This window comes from Pygocentrus nattereri, chromosome 23 (genome assembly GCF_015220715.1).
Source record: "Pygocentrus nattereri isolate fPygNat1 chromosome 23, fPygNat1.pri, whole genome shotgun sequence".
NCBI classification, from domain to species: Eukaryota; Metazoa; Chordata; class Actinopteri; order Characiformes; family Serrasalmidae; genus Pygocentrus; species Pygocentrus nattereri.
Window position 1 is genome coordinate 12,614,879 of NC_051233.1, and position 13,940 is coordinate 12,628,818.

A 13,940-nucleotide genomic window follows, 5' to 3' on the forward strand; every position below is an offset into this window, starting at 1 on the left:
AGTTATGAATGCCCCTGTCAGTGCAGTACAGCCGAGCTTAGGAACACTTATCTATGACTACTGTATGTGATAAAGCTCTTTGGAATATATGAGTTCTGCAGAAGTATCCGTCCCTTGCTCTGTATCAGGCCTGCAGTGTTATCTGTTACTGCCTTCATGGCACAGAGGTTAATGTGGTTAATAACACAGGATGCAATACAGTGGCATGGCTAACCTACGCTGTACAATAATATGGTAATACTTAAACCACAAAAGGAAGGTCTATGGTGCTGTAAGACAATGACGTAGTTCTTTGGCAGTGCCCTGCATTAACCTCTAATGTTTGCCTTCCAAACATGTATGCAGTCATATGCAAAAGTTAGAACATCCCTGGTCAAATTATATGCTTTCTTGATTTTGTAGGTGAAAATAAGTTAATACATCCTCCAAAATTTTTGGCACAATTTCTATTTATTTGCCGAGTTTAATATATTGGGAAAAATATACATATAATGTAAAATGTGTCACAATTATTGCACAGGCCACATTTTATGTTTTACTTTTTCTCTGCTTTGTTAAATTTGACAAACAGACATCAACTGTGCATTGAACTGTGTATAAATGTGTTCTGAATTATTAATTTTCACTTACAAAATCAACAAAGCATGTAATTTGACCAGGGGTACATACAACTGTATGTTTAACCCTTGCAGTGATTGCTATTTTAATCTGTCACTCATAGCTCACTCAAAGCTCTGAAATTTGCATATTTATGTCATTTCTTTTTAAAGTATTGAAGTATTTTAGTACTAAAACCAGCAAAAAAGTCTGCCAATACAGAATATACAATAAATTTGTATAAAACAAAAACGATTTGACTTGATTGAGCAACTAAATAGCTCCTTATTGATATAACCTTCAACACTAAACTGTAAATATTAACAGAGATTCAAACCCTGTGACATTATTGATTGAATGAATTCCCAGTTCAGTCATTGATTATTGCTCTAGGGTCAGTGCTGTTCAGACTGATTAGTTCACTTAGGATTCCTGGTTTAAGGCCAAGTGCCACTGAGATCCCATCGTGGGAAACTGAGGAGCCCTAGTCTTCAGGGAGCATACATACAGACGGCAGATGGCCGTAGACGTTAAGACTGCCACCCTACCCAAAAATGTCTATGACCAGAGTGGAAGGAAGTCATTTCAGAACGGAAGCAAACACAGGAAGTGCACTTGATAAAACAATGCAAAGGAGAATGGCGTCTCGCGCTCTAGGTTCTGAAATTCTCTTTGCCTTTTAAGGCACTGAGATTCTTCCAGCTCCTGAGGGATATGTGTCATGTGTTTTTGAAATGGATCATTTTTACTTTAATATATATATAGTCAGAGGCTGCCCTCCATTTATACCATTTCCAGTCAAAACTGTAATTAAACAAAAGTTAATAATTTTAGGGAGATTTCTAAGGATATTATAGATCTGATCTCTTTGCATAAGGTAGTGGAGCATCAAAGGATGCTAACTGAAAAAAAACAAGAGTTTCAAAACTGGAGTGTATTTTTTTAAAAGATACAAAGAAAATGGGACTCCATTGACAACCACGCAAGATCTGGGAGACTGTGAGAAGACTGCTTGACACTAAGAGGATATGTAGCTATCAAGAAGCTGTTCCTAAGAAAAGGAAACAGAAAAAAGGAAATCTGTGCTAGAACATAGGAACTGGACATCAGAGATGTGGAGTGAGGTCTTATGAACTGAGGAACTATATTTGTAATTGAGATTACTTGGAAAGTGCAGCCATCCTATTTGTGTATGTATATGTGTGTGTGTGTGTGTGTGTGTGTGTATATATATATATATATATATATATATATATATATATATATATGTGTGTGTGTGTGTGTGTGTGTGTGTGTGTGTGTATGTATATATATATATATATATATATATATATATATATATATATATATATATATGTATGTGTGTGTATGTATATGTACATATGTACACACACATACACACACACATATTAGTGTAGTTTTCTAAGTACAATCTAAGCAATGTAACATAGCATGTGTGTGTGTGGTGTGAGAACAGCTTTTGTCAGCAGTGCAGTTTCACTGACTTACAGCTCTTTGTCTAAGATTCTTGTTTTTACTAGACCAAACGTCGCCCTGAAATTCCTGGGGCATGAACTCGTCTGACCACCCTGTTGAAATGGTAACAAGATGTTGCTCTTTTATGCTGCTCTGACATCTGCAGTGTTATTTCTGGTCTTGAATTAGCACCACTACTGCTATTCAAGTCTCCTTTGCTCTTCTAGTTTTTTGTCCCCATTGGAAGTGAAATAACCTCCTTTAGAGGTTATTATCCTGTGTTACCACAGGCCCATTGCCTATGTGATGCAGAATCTCTTTGTTTGGACAGAAGCGGATTTTAATCTCCCTTACTCTCATGGATTAGCTAGCTCCACCTGAGGCCTTTCAGGATGAGGGCTGCCAATGTTGCCTCAATCACCATAGCAACAGCCATTTTTCTAGACTCCCATTATGTGGTGAAAAGCGAAAAATTATAGCCCTGTGCTTGGATACAATGGGGGGTTTCATTGGGATGGAAAATGTGTTCAAGTGTCAGTTTTCATAAAAAGAATATGCGTATTATGCATTTGTGATGAGTCAAGGAAAAGCCACTCACTGTTGCTCTGCCTTGTCTCGGTCGTCGAGGAAGAAGAGGGCGGTGGCAAGGAAGAACATACCCCCAAGGACGATGACGAAGGGGCAGAGCATGAGGGCGTAGCCTAAGCTCAGGAACTGCCACAGCACTGACGTAGCATAGCTCTTCTGCAGCGCATCTGATATCTGCAGGAACACAGACAAACATGCATTAGGAAACAACGACATGCTGCTACTCATTCTTGAGGCCTATGACCAAACATGGTTTGGACTGTTGATAATTCTTTTAGAAAGTCAGTGCAGTATCCTTATGCAATGGTAATTGACGATGTGAACAGTCATAAACACGTCGCCTGATCAATGAAAAGGTCATAACAAGGTAATGATTAGAGCCTGGGTAGCCTACATGAATTCCCTAGTTAGGGAACTCACAGTGTCAAATTAGTTGTTTTGAGCAATGCTATAAAGCAGTGGTCACCAACCCTCCTCCTCTACGTTCCAGATCTTCAGAGTGTAGTTTCAACCTCCATCTGACCTGCAGCTCCACCACCCTTATGTAATGTGATCTAATGTGTCTGATTCAACCCATCAGGAACTTCAGGAAGAAGTTTACTAGCTGGAGTAGGCGTGGCTGATTGTGTTTGGAACTACACTATGCAGGAAAATAGAGATGCTTTTATGTTTGTAGCTCGATTCTCTTGGTCCAAGCAGAAAGTGATTGTTACATTTTAATTTAATTTGACATGACACCAACAGGTCATACGGATAAAAGTTGCAAGTAATTTGACAGATTTTGTGACATACATTTGGCAAATTCTACTGGAATACTGTCCAACAAACGTTCTGAAGCATTTTGTTAGTAAGTCTGGCTTAACTGTGCTTGTGGGATTTATGCATGTTTTAAAACTGAAACCATGTATTTTCAAAGGATTCATTCATCAATGGATGCTTCTTTAAGAATTTTGTTCTTTTGTATTGTAATGAAATGTCCAATTCTGAAGAATTTACTAAAAAAAGTCTGAAAAACATTGCAGCTCATGTTGCACATCATATTAGCACAGCTCATCATACCATATCATTTTAGTGGGAAAACAAGAAATATGTCATCTTTCATCAAAATATATAGATTTTTAGCCACCTCTAAAACATCTTGTCACAGTGAGGAATAAAAATGTATTACAATTCACATTGACTTTTAAGGCTTTCCACTCTGGAACCCTACTAGGAACGAGTTAGGAGCCTTTATCTTTGTGATAAAGAAGAAATTATGAAATAGGTCTTTGAAGGCATGACCGCTAAAAGACAACAAAGAAGCATGTAAGATGATTCTTACATAAGCTTGGCTAGAAGAATGCCTCAGACCATGCTAGCATACTGTGAAGCAAAAAAAAGTTCTGTGGAGCCAAGACTCAGTACAATCACTAACCTCACTGAAGTGATGTTATGGAATTGTACTAAGAATCACCTCAAACGGCCTGAAAATGGAAGGGCACACTGCCTGCCGTGATTTGCTAATGTGTTAGCATCAGCACTAATGCATGTCTCCCTTGGGATAGGAAGGTCTGCTGAGTCTAAAATGTGGGAGACTGTGCACTGTGCTGACAAGTGAGGTCCAATGTGTGAACTTGGAAATAAGTGTGTGTGTATATGCGTAGCAGGCTCAGGTAGTCTGCCAAATCACATTAGCGTTTAGCTATTTCCACCGACAAAATGGAGGCTAGGCTGAGATTATGTAGCTAGCGCGTGTCTAATTACGTTTCAGAATAATGTTTCTTCTGCGGTAGATCACTGCTGATAGCTTATACCTGATTATACTGCCACCCACCAGGCTGAAAAATATTTTTCATACACAAGCAGGTGTTACAAAGGAGATAGGAATTTTTTATGCTTTGAAAATGAAGTGAGCCATTTTCTGGTAATCATTTTTTGGTGTTGTATACAAATTACCCTTCAATTACTTTAATTTCTAATCAAAATGGTTGTCAGCCAAAAGAAGAAAAAAAATGTTTCAGAAAATTACACAGAACCCTATATATATATATATATATATATATATATATATATATATATATATATATACACACACATATAAGCATTTAATGTATCCACCATTTGCCCTTATTATAGCTTCCAGCCTTTTCAGGAGACTTTTCCTCAGTTTTTAAAGAAATCCGCAGGGATTTTTCTCCACACATCCACACACACCTCCTCCTAAGCCACTTCTCCTTCTGGGTTGCGGGGGATGCTGGAGCCTATCCCAGCTGTCACTGGGCGAAAGGCAGGATGCACCCTGGACAGGTTGCCAGTCCATCGCAGGGCTCCACACATCCAAAGTTCTTACATCTAATCTATCCGAAATATGACTTATCATCTCTTAATGTACTTTACGATTGCATATTTATCTTAAATAACAAAGAAATAAGAATTTTTAAAGATGACCAAAATCTAAGGTACACTAATCTTGCAAAAGTGTCTTCAGACTGAAAAAGACCAAGCAGTCAGTCAGTTATATATATCTATATATATCTATATCTCTCTCTCTCTCTCTCTCATATATATATATATATATATATATATATAAATATAATCTATTTGTCCACTCTTCATCTTGAAACATTTTGTTCAAGACACATCATTCCAATATGCATTCTCCTGCAGGGATTTTATTTACCCAGCTCTCTGTAATTTTGCATTTTGAGGGCAATTTGTGAGCTCTGTACGTCATCGTTTTGCTCACACCAGGTTGCTAGACCTTTGGCGTGAAATAGTCGAGTCACAGTTGACGCATATTTCTATCCGGCCACTGACAGACCTGATATGTGTAAAGTCATCTGAGGGAGAGTTTTTTGGATGCTTTTCAGAAGCATCCAAAACCATTATTTGCTGGGTCACCAGTTATGCGACATATGACGCAGACCTTTTACGGACCTTCCTAAAGCAGCAGCAGTGTCGTGCTAAAGTCATCTTGTGCTTTTCAAATGTCAACATGGTGTGGACATTTCAGCTGGGTGGAATGTATCAGTTTGGTGGGACTTGTCCTCAAAATATATCTGTCAAATCAGGTAAGCCAGTCAGACCTTCAGGCTCCAGAGCTGTCAGGTTCAGGAGATGGTGGAGGGTGCAACAATGCATAGTCAATCTTCTCAGACACTTGAGGAAATTTGACATTATTAGCGCATTATGTAATAAAGTATTCAATGGCTCAGGTCCAGTCTTTTGTGAGCCCAGATTTGCAAAAACAACAAAACCACTCAGTTTGACTTATCTGTGTTTTCTGTTTTTTTTTTGTTTTGTTTTGTTTTAGTGTTTGTTGTCACACTTAAAAAGCCTGTTACTGCAGGGAAGCGGTGCATGCTTTAGGGCTTGGATAAGTGCGTGCATGTTCCATAGCTAATTGCTCACTGAGCTGGCAGTATTAGGAGACTGCCTCATCAGCGTGCACATTTCCTAAATACAGTCATAGCATCCTTTAGGCTTGTTTTGGAAGCAAGTACAATGTATCTGAATATGATGTTAGCATCTAGTACAACATTCCAGCAGAGTAAAGCAGGCTGGAGGCAGTGGCTCACCACTGAACAATAATCTGACCTAGGGCCTGAACGCTGAGATTCCTAGTATTTCTACAGTAATTCTGAAATGGCCTCTGACTGATGCCATTAACTGAGTTACGCTGATGGGCAAACATACAGCACATTCTTGTCTGTGGTAACTGAATGGTTTGCTTCAGAATGGTAGGCTGTTAAGACAAGTTAGCACTCTGAATGCAGATGTTTTATACCACAGTAAGGAGTAAGGTAGGAAAGCCACATAGCTAAGTTGCTACACAGCTACTGCAGCTGTCCACACTAGCTTTATACAGGGCCACACTCTAGCTTACAGTGACAGCAGGATATCACTAGTGTGAAGATTTTCTAGAAAGTCCTTTTCAAAGATACATTGAAATAGGCCTATTTAGCTTTTTTGACAGTCATCTTGTGAGTCATGACCTCTCCCATGGTCTAACAGCGTGTGCTCTGGTGGATTTAAGAGACTTAACATGAAGTTGGAAAGTTAGCAATTACTGCAGTTATCTTTATCTTTTTCCTCATTTTTTCTGGCAAATAACGATTTATGATGCAAAATGTAAACATATTACAACATCTGACAAATGCAAGGGAAAAATTCAGATCCCATATGACAGCCCTAGTATGAAATGATTCTATTATGTTGCTACTGCTCTACAATTTAACAAATTTCAACAAATTAGTAGGAAATAACTATAGCTGTAGATGATCCTGAAAAGGCTGTACAACAAGGATAAATTAATGATTACATAATGTAAAGCAAATGTAGAGCTTAATGTTAGACCTTAAGGCTTTGCTGGCCTATGAGTGAGAGTTTCATCAATATCTATATAATGTCTAAATGTGGTTACAGATTTTTTACCATACTTGTCTATTTGGTATGAAAAGCCTGTAAATACGTACGTTATCATAAGGAAGGAAAGGAATTTTGAAAAACAGTGCGCGGTAAGCAGAACAATGGAGCTGACCTCAATGCTAGCTGTCAGGTCAGCACCACGCAAGGCAGGGGTTATGAACCTGTCGAGAGCGTGTACAGGAGTTGTTGTTTAACTTGGAAAAGCTTTTGACATTCCTTCACAGAATGCCAAGAACACTGAATGGGTGTCGGTGGGGGAAGTCTGGTCTATTGCTGTGGGGTTTTTCCTGTGTTGGTGGAAGTACTGGTTTACCAGTTATGCCATTCTTGTTATAATGTGAACCGGATTTGGTTGGCTGCTCCAGTATAGGTGCTTAATGACACGTTCTACACAGACCACCTTTTTCCTTTGATAGCCTAAAGAAAGCACAATAACACTGGGTGTAAAAGCATGGAATGACGGCCCATTGTCTGCCAGAGGTGTTCAAAGAGGCCAAAGGGAACAGTTTTGTGTATTTATGTCCTTGAGTGTGCCAGTAAGTGGCATTTACAATAGCTGAATCTGCATGGAGCCCTCTGGGTGGAGGCATTACTGGAAAGAGAGCTGGCACTCCAGGATAGGAGAAGGAAACACGTTGAGAAGCCTTTTACTTACAGCACATACTGAAGCCTTTACTTAATTCATCACATTTCCACTTTAGGTCACTAATGGCCTCTGGTACTGGTAAGGCATGATTTATATCAGTGAGAGAATCCCTAGGTCTTCTAGGCTTTCAGAAAGTGACTTAATGAGAACTAAAGAAAATATGAATTTTAGTTCATTTATGTTATTTCTTAAAATCATTATGCTTGCATTTAAATACAGCAACTATTGTAATAATACTCAGGAGTTTCAATAATCAGGAGTTGTTTTTTCATGGTATCTAGGTAGATACAGCTAAGCAACTGTTTGGTTAGGACTTCAGGAACTAGACAGAAGGCCTCACACGTCAGATTTATCACCATCATAATTGGGAAGTAACAGTGGAAACAACCAATTGATTTTAATTTTATTGGGTAGGACTCATTTAGCAAAAATTATTTAGTCCTACCCATTAATATGTACAATGCCAAAAATCACACAAGCAAATCTGAGATTATTTATGTAAATGTTTTTGTTAAACTGAAAGAAATAACCTACTGAGTCAGGACAAATTAAAAGACACTACAATTCCACTGCTGCAAGTCACCCTGTAAAGCCTAAAATAATATTTTTTGACTTTGCAGGGTTTTTTTCTAGATTGCCTCATTTATCTTTACGTATTAGCATCACACACACAGACTCAAAAAGGAGGTCCAGCTCTATTTTATGTCTCAAATGCAAAATCATTCTTATAGTGATAGACTTGATGGCAATACTAGATAAGTCACTCACATCTTCAGAAGACACGTTAGCTAACCTTGTAGCTCCAGTGCAAAATTAGAGAAGCACTCTTCAGACACCAAGCATGTTCAGCCTAAATTTGATGTATGGCCAAACTATTCCTGTAAGCCTTCACGTTATAGGCTTCTTTCTCATGAAACAGACCATCTCTTTTATCTCTGAGAACTGCTTGTCTTCCAATCTGAAGAAAGAGGCCATCCATTTAAAGTGCTAGGCAAATATTAAGTATTGATTTGTGTGGATATGTACAAACACTCAATAGTGGCGCTCAATACACACAGCAGTTACCCAATACAGTGGCTGCAGAACTCACTACTGCAGTGCTTTCCAAGTCTAAACATAGGGGACCCCATGTTCTGAACATTTTCATGTTATTTTTCTTCAAGCACACTCTCTGCAACTCATCACCTCATTATCGAGCCATGTGTAAGCTGGTTTGGGTGTGCTAGAGCAGGGAAAATACAAAAAACATGGGATCACCAGCACTATGATAGAGACCCCCTGCACTAGGCTGAATGAAGTCATTTACATGTGATCAATCATTCTTGAGGCATTTCAGTACACAGAGGTGGGGGCTGTCCTGTGTGTGTGAGACTTACCAGGCCTATTAGATACGGACTCCCAGCATCCCCTAGCAGATGTGAAGTGAAACCCTGAAAGGCTACAGCAGTGGCTCTTCTGGTTGGTATGACAACGTACTGCAGAAATATAGAGAAAGAGAGAGAGAGAGAGAGAGAGAGAGAGAGAGAGAGAGAAGGGTGGGAATGTTGGTATATAATAGAATTTGAATCTTGTATTTTGCTATGCTGGCTCACCTGCATGTAACTGTGGTCTTATATCTGCAGGTTGTGTTTGTTGTGCTGTATGTTTGTTGTAATATTAGATTGTAAGTGTATAAACTCTCTTTATTTAACTTGGATTGTTAATGTTAAATAACATCAGGGCTCAGTTAATTTATGTGCATTGCCCCAATACATGAATTAAAAAAGCAATAAATTAAGCATGTCATAATCAGTCAATTATTCTTTTAACCAATAAATGATATAAAAAAAGATCTTCTCAGTGAATCATTAACAGGTAGTGTGCAGGATAGTCTCGTACATTGAGAAACAGCCTAATGGACCTCCACTTATATGCATTTCTCTGGCACATAGTGTTTTATATAGTTTTAGTGAAGTCTTTTTAAATCTTTAAGGCATGTCTACATCTGCTTTTCTCCATTGTGATTTTTCAGTGCTGCTGTGCATTAATTTCATATGTAAACATATATGATCTAAAAAGAAAATCATAGATTTTTGTTGTTAACATGATTTTTCATACTCTTTCATGCTAAACCCACTCAGTAATAAATGAGCTTTCTGTTAAAAAAATCACAGTGCATCTATAAAAGAAGTCTCACACATCTTTTATCCACGCTAGCATGCAGAAACCCCAATTCTTTGTGTTGCCATGTTGCAAATGCTGTAACTCCTCTGGCAGTAGATTTAAACGTGTTTAACATGACATTTCCAAATTTCAGAATGAATAGCCAGCGAGGTGCTTGGTATGACGGTTAAAGGATTCCAAGTTGCCTTTGTATCAGGAAGTCTTCTGTAATTTTTGAAAGGGTATGCATGGCTTGTTATCATTCAGTTAAGTCAAATGTTATTGTTTGGGCTTCTTTAAGGTCAGTTTTTCAATTAATAATGTAATAATGTAACTGACAGCACTGAAATAAATGAATTAATAAAATAGAATAATTCCACAAATCCCTCCACAGCAGAAATACAGAAATTCCAGGAGTGCTGGATTATGCAGAGGTTGTTCACCTAATTGCTGTTGACTTCCAGCACTGTCAGTTTGAGTTAAGCTGGCTGGAGGTGAACACTGAGTGGAGCCTGACACTGCAATGCTGGTGTATCTCTGAAACAGTGCACTCCATAACCTCTTACCACACACACACACACACACACACACACACACACACACACACACACACACACACACACACACACACACACACACACACACACACTCTCACTCTCTCTCACTCTCTCACATTCTGCTGTGTTTGTCCGCTGGGCAGGATAAGAGGTCAGCTGGTTCCTGCATTTTGCGAGAAGTCCTATTTCATTTAGGTCAGTCAACTTTTTGCTCCTGTCCTGTCTATGTCTGTTCTCTCTCTGACTCTCTCTCATCCTGCCTCTTTCTTTCTTTCTTTCTTTCTTTCTTTCTTTCTTTCTTTCTTTCTTTCTTTCTTTCTCTCCTTCCCCCTCCTTATCACTCACTCTCTCTCTAGTCCTGTCTGTTTCTCTCCTTCTTTCTCTCTAGTTTGTTCTTTTCTCTCTCTCTCTTTCAAGCTCTTTTTGTTTCCCCTTCCCCCTTTCTTTCCTTTTCCTTCTCACTCCTTCTGCCCTCTCAAGCTCTTTCGCTTCTTCTTCCTCACTTTCTCTCTTTCTTTCCTTTTTCTTATTCCTCTTCATCTTATCTTCTCTCTTTCTCTCTCCCTTCCTTTCAACTTAATGCAATTCAGTGAGGTTTATCAGAATGACCATATTTAGTTTTTGGTTTAGATTTCATTTGAAATATTTCTTCCACTCTACTCATTCGTTCTCTCTCTCTTGGTGCTCAGCTCTGTCTAGCTCTAATGCCCATCCCTCAGTCTTCACCCAGATTCAAAAACATGGCCTCTCCTGAAACTGTTATTCCGTTTTATTTTCCGCGAGTGGTGTTCACATTAAGCTCAATCAGAGGCCGCAATTATGGCCTGAGCTCCACCCAGCCTACAGCTACCACGCCAAATGAGAAACAAGCCTGAGAATACGACCAGCCTTCTTTCTGTGAGAGTTATTCCCTTTAAGCCTGGTGGATAAATACAGGCTTCTCGATACATACCATTAAAATGTCTGCCGTTATGGCCCAGTTTAAGAAGAGCAGCGTTTCTCCTATGAAGATGCAGACCTGATGGAAGAGAGAGACAGAGAATTTGTGAATTTCATTATCTTTGCAGTGAAACGCCACTGAATTTATCATCTAAGATCATATTGCTGTCAGCTAACTGCAGGTCAAAGATGAAGCTTCGCTCGAATCAAAGAAGAAAAACCCACAGAACTGTTTTGGAATATGAAAACATGCTATTATGTTGTGGTCGCATTATTTTGGAAAGTAATACTCAATTTGGGGTGATTGGGCATATTTCTTTTTTCCTCCAGACCACAGAAACAGAGGAAAAAATCACCTAGAATGGAGCTTTCAATGAGATGCTCAATTTAATGACTTTCTTTTGAGTCTGCAGAGAAAATTAAACAAGTTCCCACAGCAAATAACAGCTATTCAGCTCTGTCTGCTTGTTGGGACATTCATTGCTTAACGGTGAATTAAAATGCAAGTATTGAGTTTCGTAAGCGATCGCTGTGTGAGTCTCCAAGCTGCAGACACAGCTGGCAGCAGCTGGCAGGCCTTGTGTCATTGTCTTTAGGGTCAGCCATATGAGTGTTCTAGCAGAAAGTCCCTAAAACCAATATTGTGTCTGTATCATTTCAGTCTGCTGCTGCAAAAGACTGGAACACACCGCAAAAAACATTCAAACTGGAATAAGAGCTTAATTTCTCAATTTAAGATACAGAAAGTTCCATGCTTTTCTTGACTTTCTATGCACAAGTTATAATATATTAACATGTCCTTTTACATATTTTAATACACAATTACTAGTTATTTGCCACATTTAACATATTGGAGGAAAAAACATGGCCTGTGCAAAAGTTACAGCACATTTTATATTTTATGTTTCTTTTTTTCGCCCCAATATGTTAAAGCAGTATCTTTATAGGAATGTCTGCTCACTCAGCGGCCACCTTGGCAATAGCCCAGGGCAGTTACATCCAGTCATATAAGGCCAGGCCTTTCTCTTTGAATAAGGAGTGACCTATTAACTTATTTTCATTTCAAATCAGGAAAATTGAATTGTTCTGGGAGTATTCCAACTTTGGCATAAGACTGTATATAAAGCATATTTGTATAGATGCAAGTACTTGCTTTTTTGATGAATGCAGACCCATCATTTGTGTTTATTTTTCCTGTTTGTCAGTTTATGTTGACAACCTTTTTTGTACTGTAATTGATTATATCATTGGATTTTTTTTTGTTGCTTGTCAGTTATTTTATCCCTCTTTTGCATTTCACTCTCCCTCTAATAGCTTCTCAGGCATTTGCATTGAAAATAAATATATAACTACTTTAACGCTTAAAAGGGAACTTGAATATAGCATTTTCCCGCAAACTGTAGTCTATGAAATGTGCCAGAACTTTTGCAAATGTCCGGATTTATATTTTCCCAATATGTTAATTTCAGCACATAAACAGTAACTGTGCATTAAAACGTGCAGAAGTGTGCTCCAAAATAATTAGATAAGGGGCGCCCAAACATTTGTACACGAGCGTATGTGAAGCCTGTCTTTAAGGAGGATGTCTCCCTGCACGCCTGAGTGGAATGTAAGAGAGTGTGTGTTAGTTAAGGTTCAGACAGCGTGACTGACACACTGAGAGAGTAATCCTGCTGGACTGTGGAGGCCTGAAGTCTGATCAGCATCTCAGCACACAAGATGGCAGCTGTCTCAGCTGGAACTCTCTCTCTTTTTCTTCCTTCCCTCATTCCCTGCCTCTCTCTCTCTCTCTGTCACATTCTCAGACTCCACATCTGTCGCCATCACACTTCCTCTGCTACTTGAAGTTTTACATTCCCTGACTACTGTTTGTTATTCACAATATGGACACCACTACAGCCAGGTCGTCAGATGGAAAATTCCAGAAGCCTCTATCAACTTCTTGAGTGACAAAGATCTGCATTACACACGATACATGTATTACATTCCTGCGTCCTGTGTTAAAGGAAGGGTTTTTCTCTCTTAGCCCAAATAAAGTCGTTTGGCCAAGACTTGTTTGGTGTCTGAAATGTGCTTTTTTATGTGTAAACTAAAGCTATGAGGCTAATGTAGCTTACACCAGAACAATTAGCACTGTGCAAACTACACATCTAAATCTAAAGATGTTACATAATTTCAAATATGTCTGAAATTGGGTAATTTTCAGATGCCAGCTGTTATTGTTCTTAACTATTCAATTTACTTGCTTCAGTTTATAAATAGGTCTAAAATCTAATTGTGGATTTTCTAACCAATTCTGTAAATTGCGATTTTGATATAATTCATCATTCAGCCCTAGATATTAAAAGATATCTACAGTAACCTATTCCCACCAGATAGAGGAGGGAAAAAATAGATTCTGAATTATTTTGAAAGAATGACTTAATTTCTCAAGATTTTCCCTTTGTTTTAAAATAATGACTAACCTGAATAAATGAATTACACTTGTGGGGTATTATGATCGGTTGCATTAACATCATAACTCCAGTACAAACCTAAAAAAGTAACAAAACATTTGGAGGCAAGGTGGAAATAATTTTTTTCTTATT

The 13,940-nt window shown here is 38.5% G+C and overlaps 1 protein-coding gene across 1 annotated transcript in view; it reads right to left on the reverse strand.

Annotated features, from left to right (window-relative positions):
- Positions 1-13,940, reverse strand: part of spns2 (spinster homolog 2 (Drosophila)) — a 113,204-nt gene that overhangs the window by 8,112 nt on the left and 91,152 nt on the right. The window contains exons 9-11 of the mRNA XM_017701737.2: positions 11,366-11,431; positions 9,091-9,189; positions 2,672-2,835 (exon numbers count right to left, since the gene is read on the reverse strand). Coding sequence (XP_017557226.1) covers positions 2,672-2,835; positions 9,091-9,189; positions 11,366-11,431 — 329 coding nt within the window. The remainder of the gene's footprint in view (positions 1-2,671; positions 2,836-9,090; positions 9,190-11,365; positions 11,432-13,940) is intronic.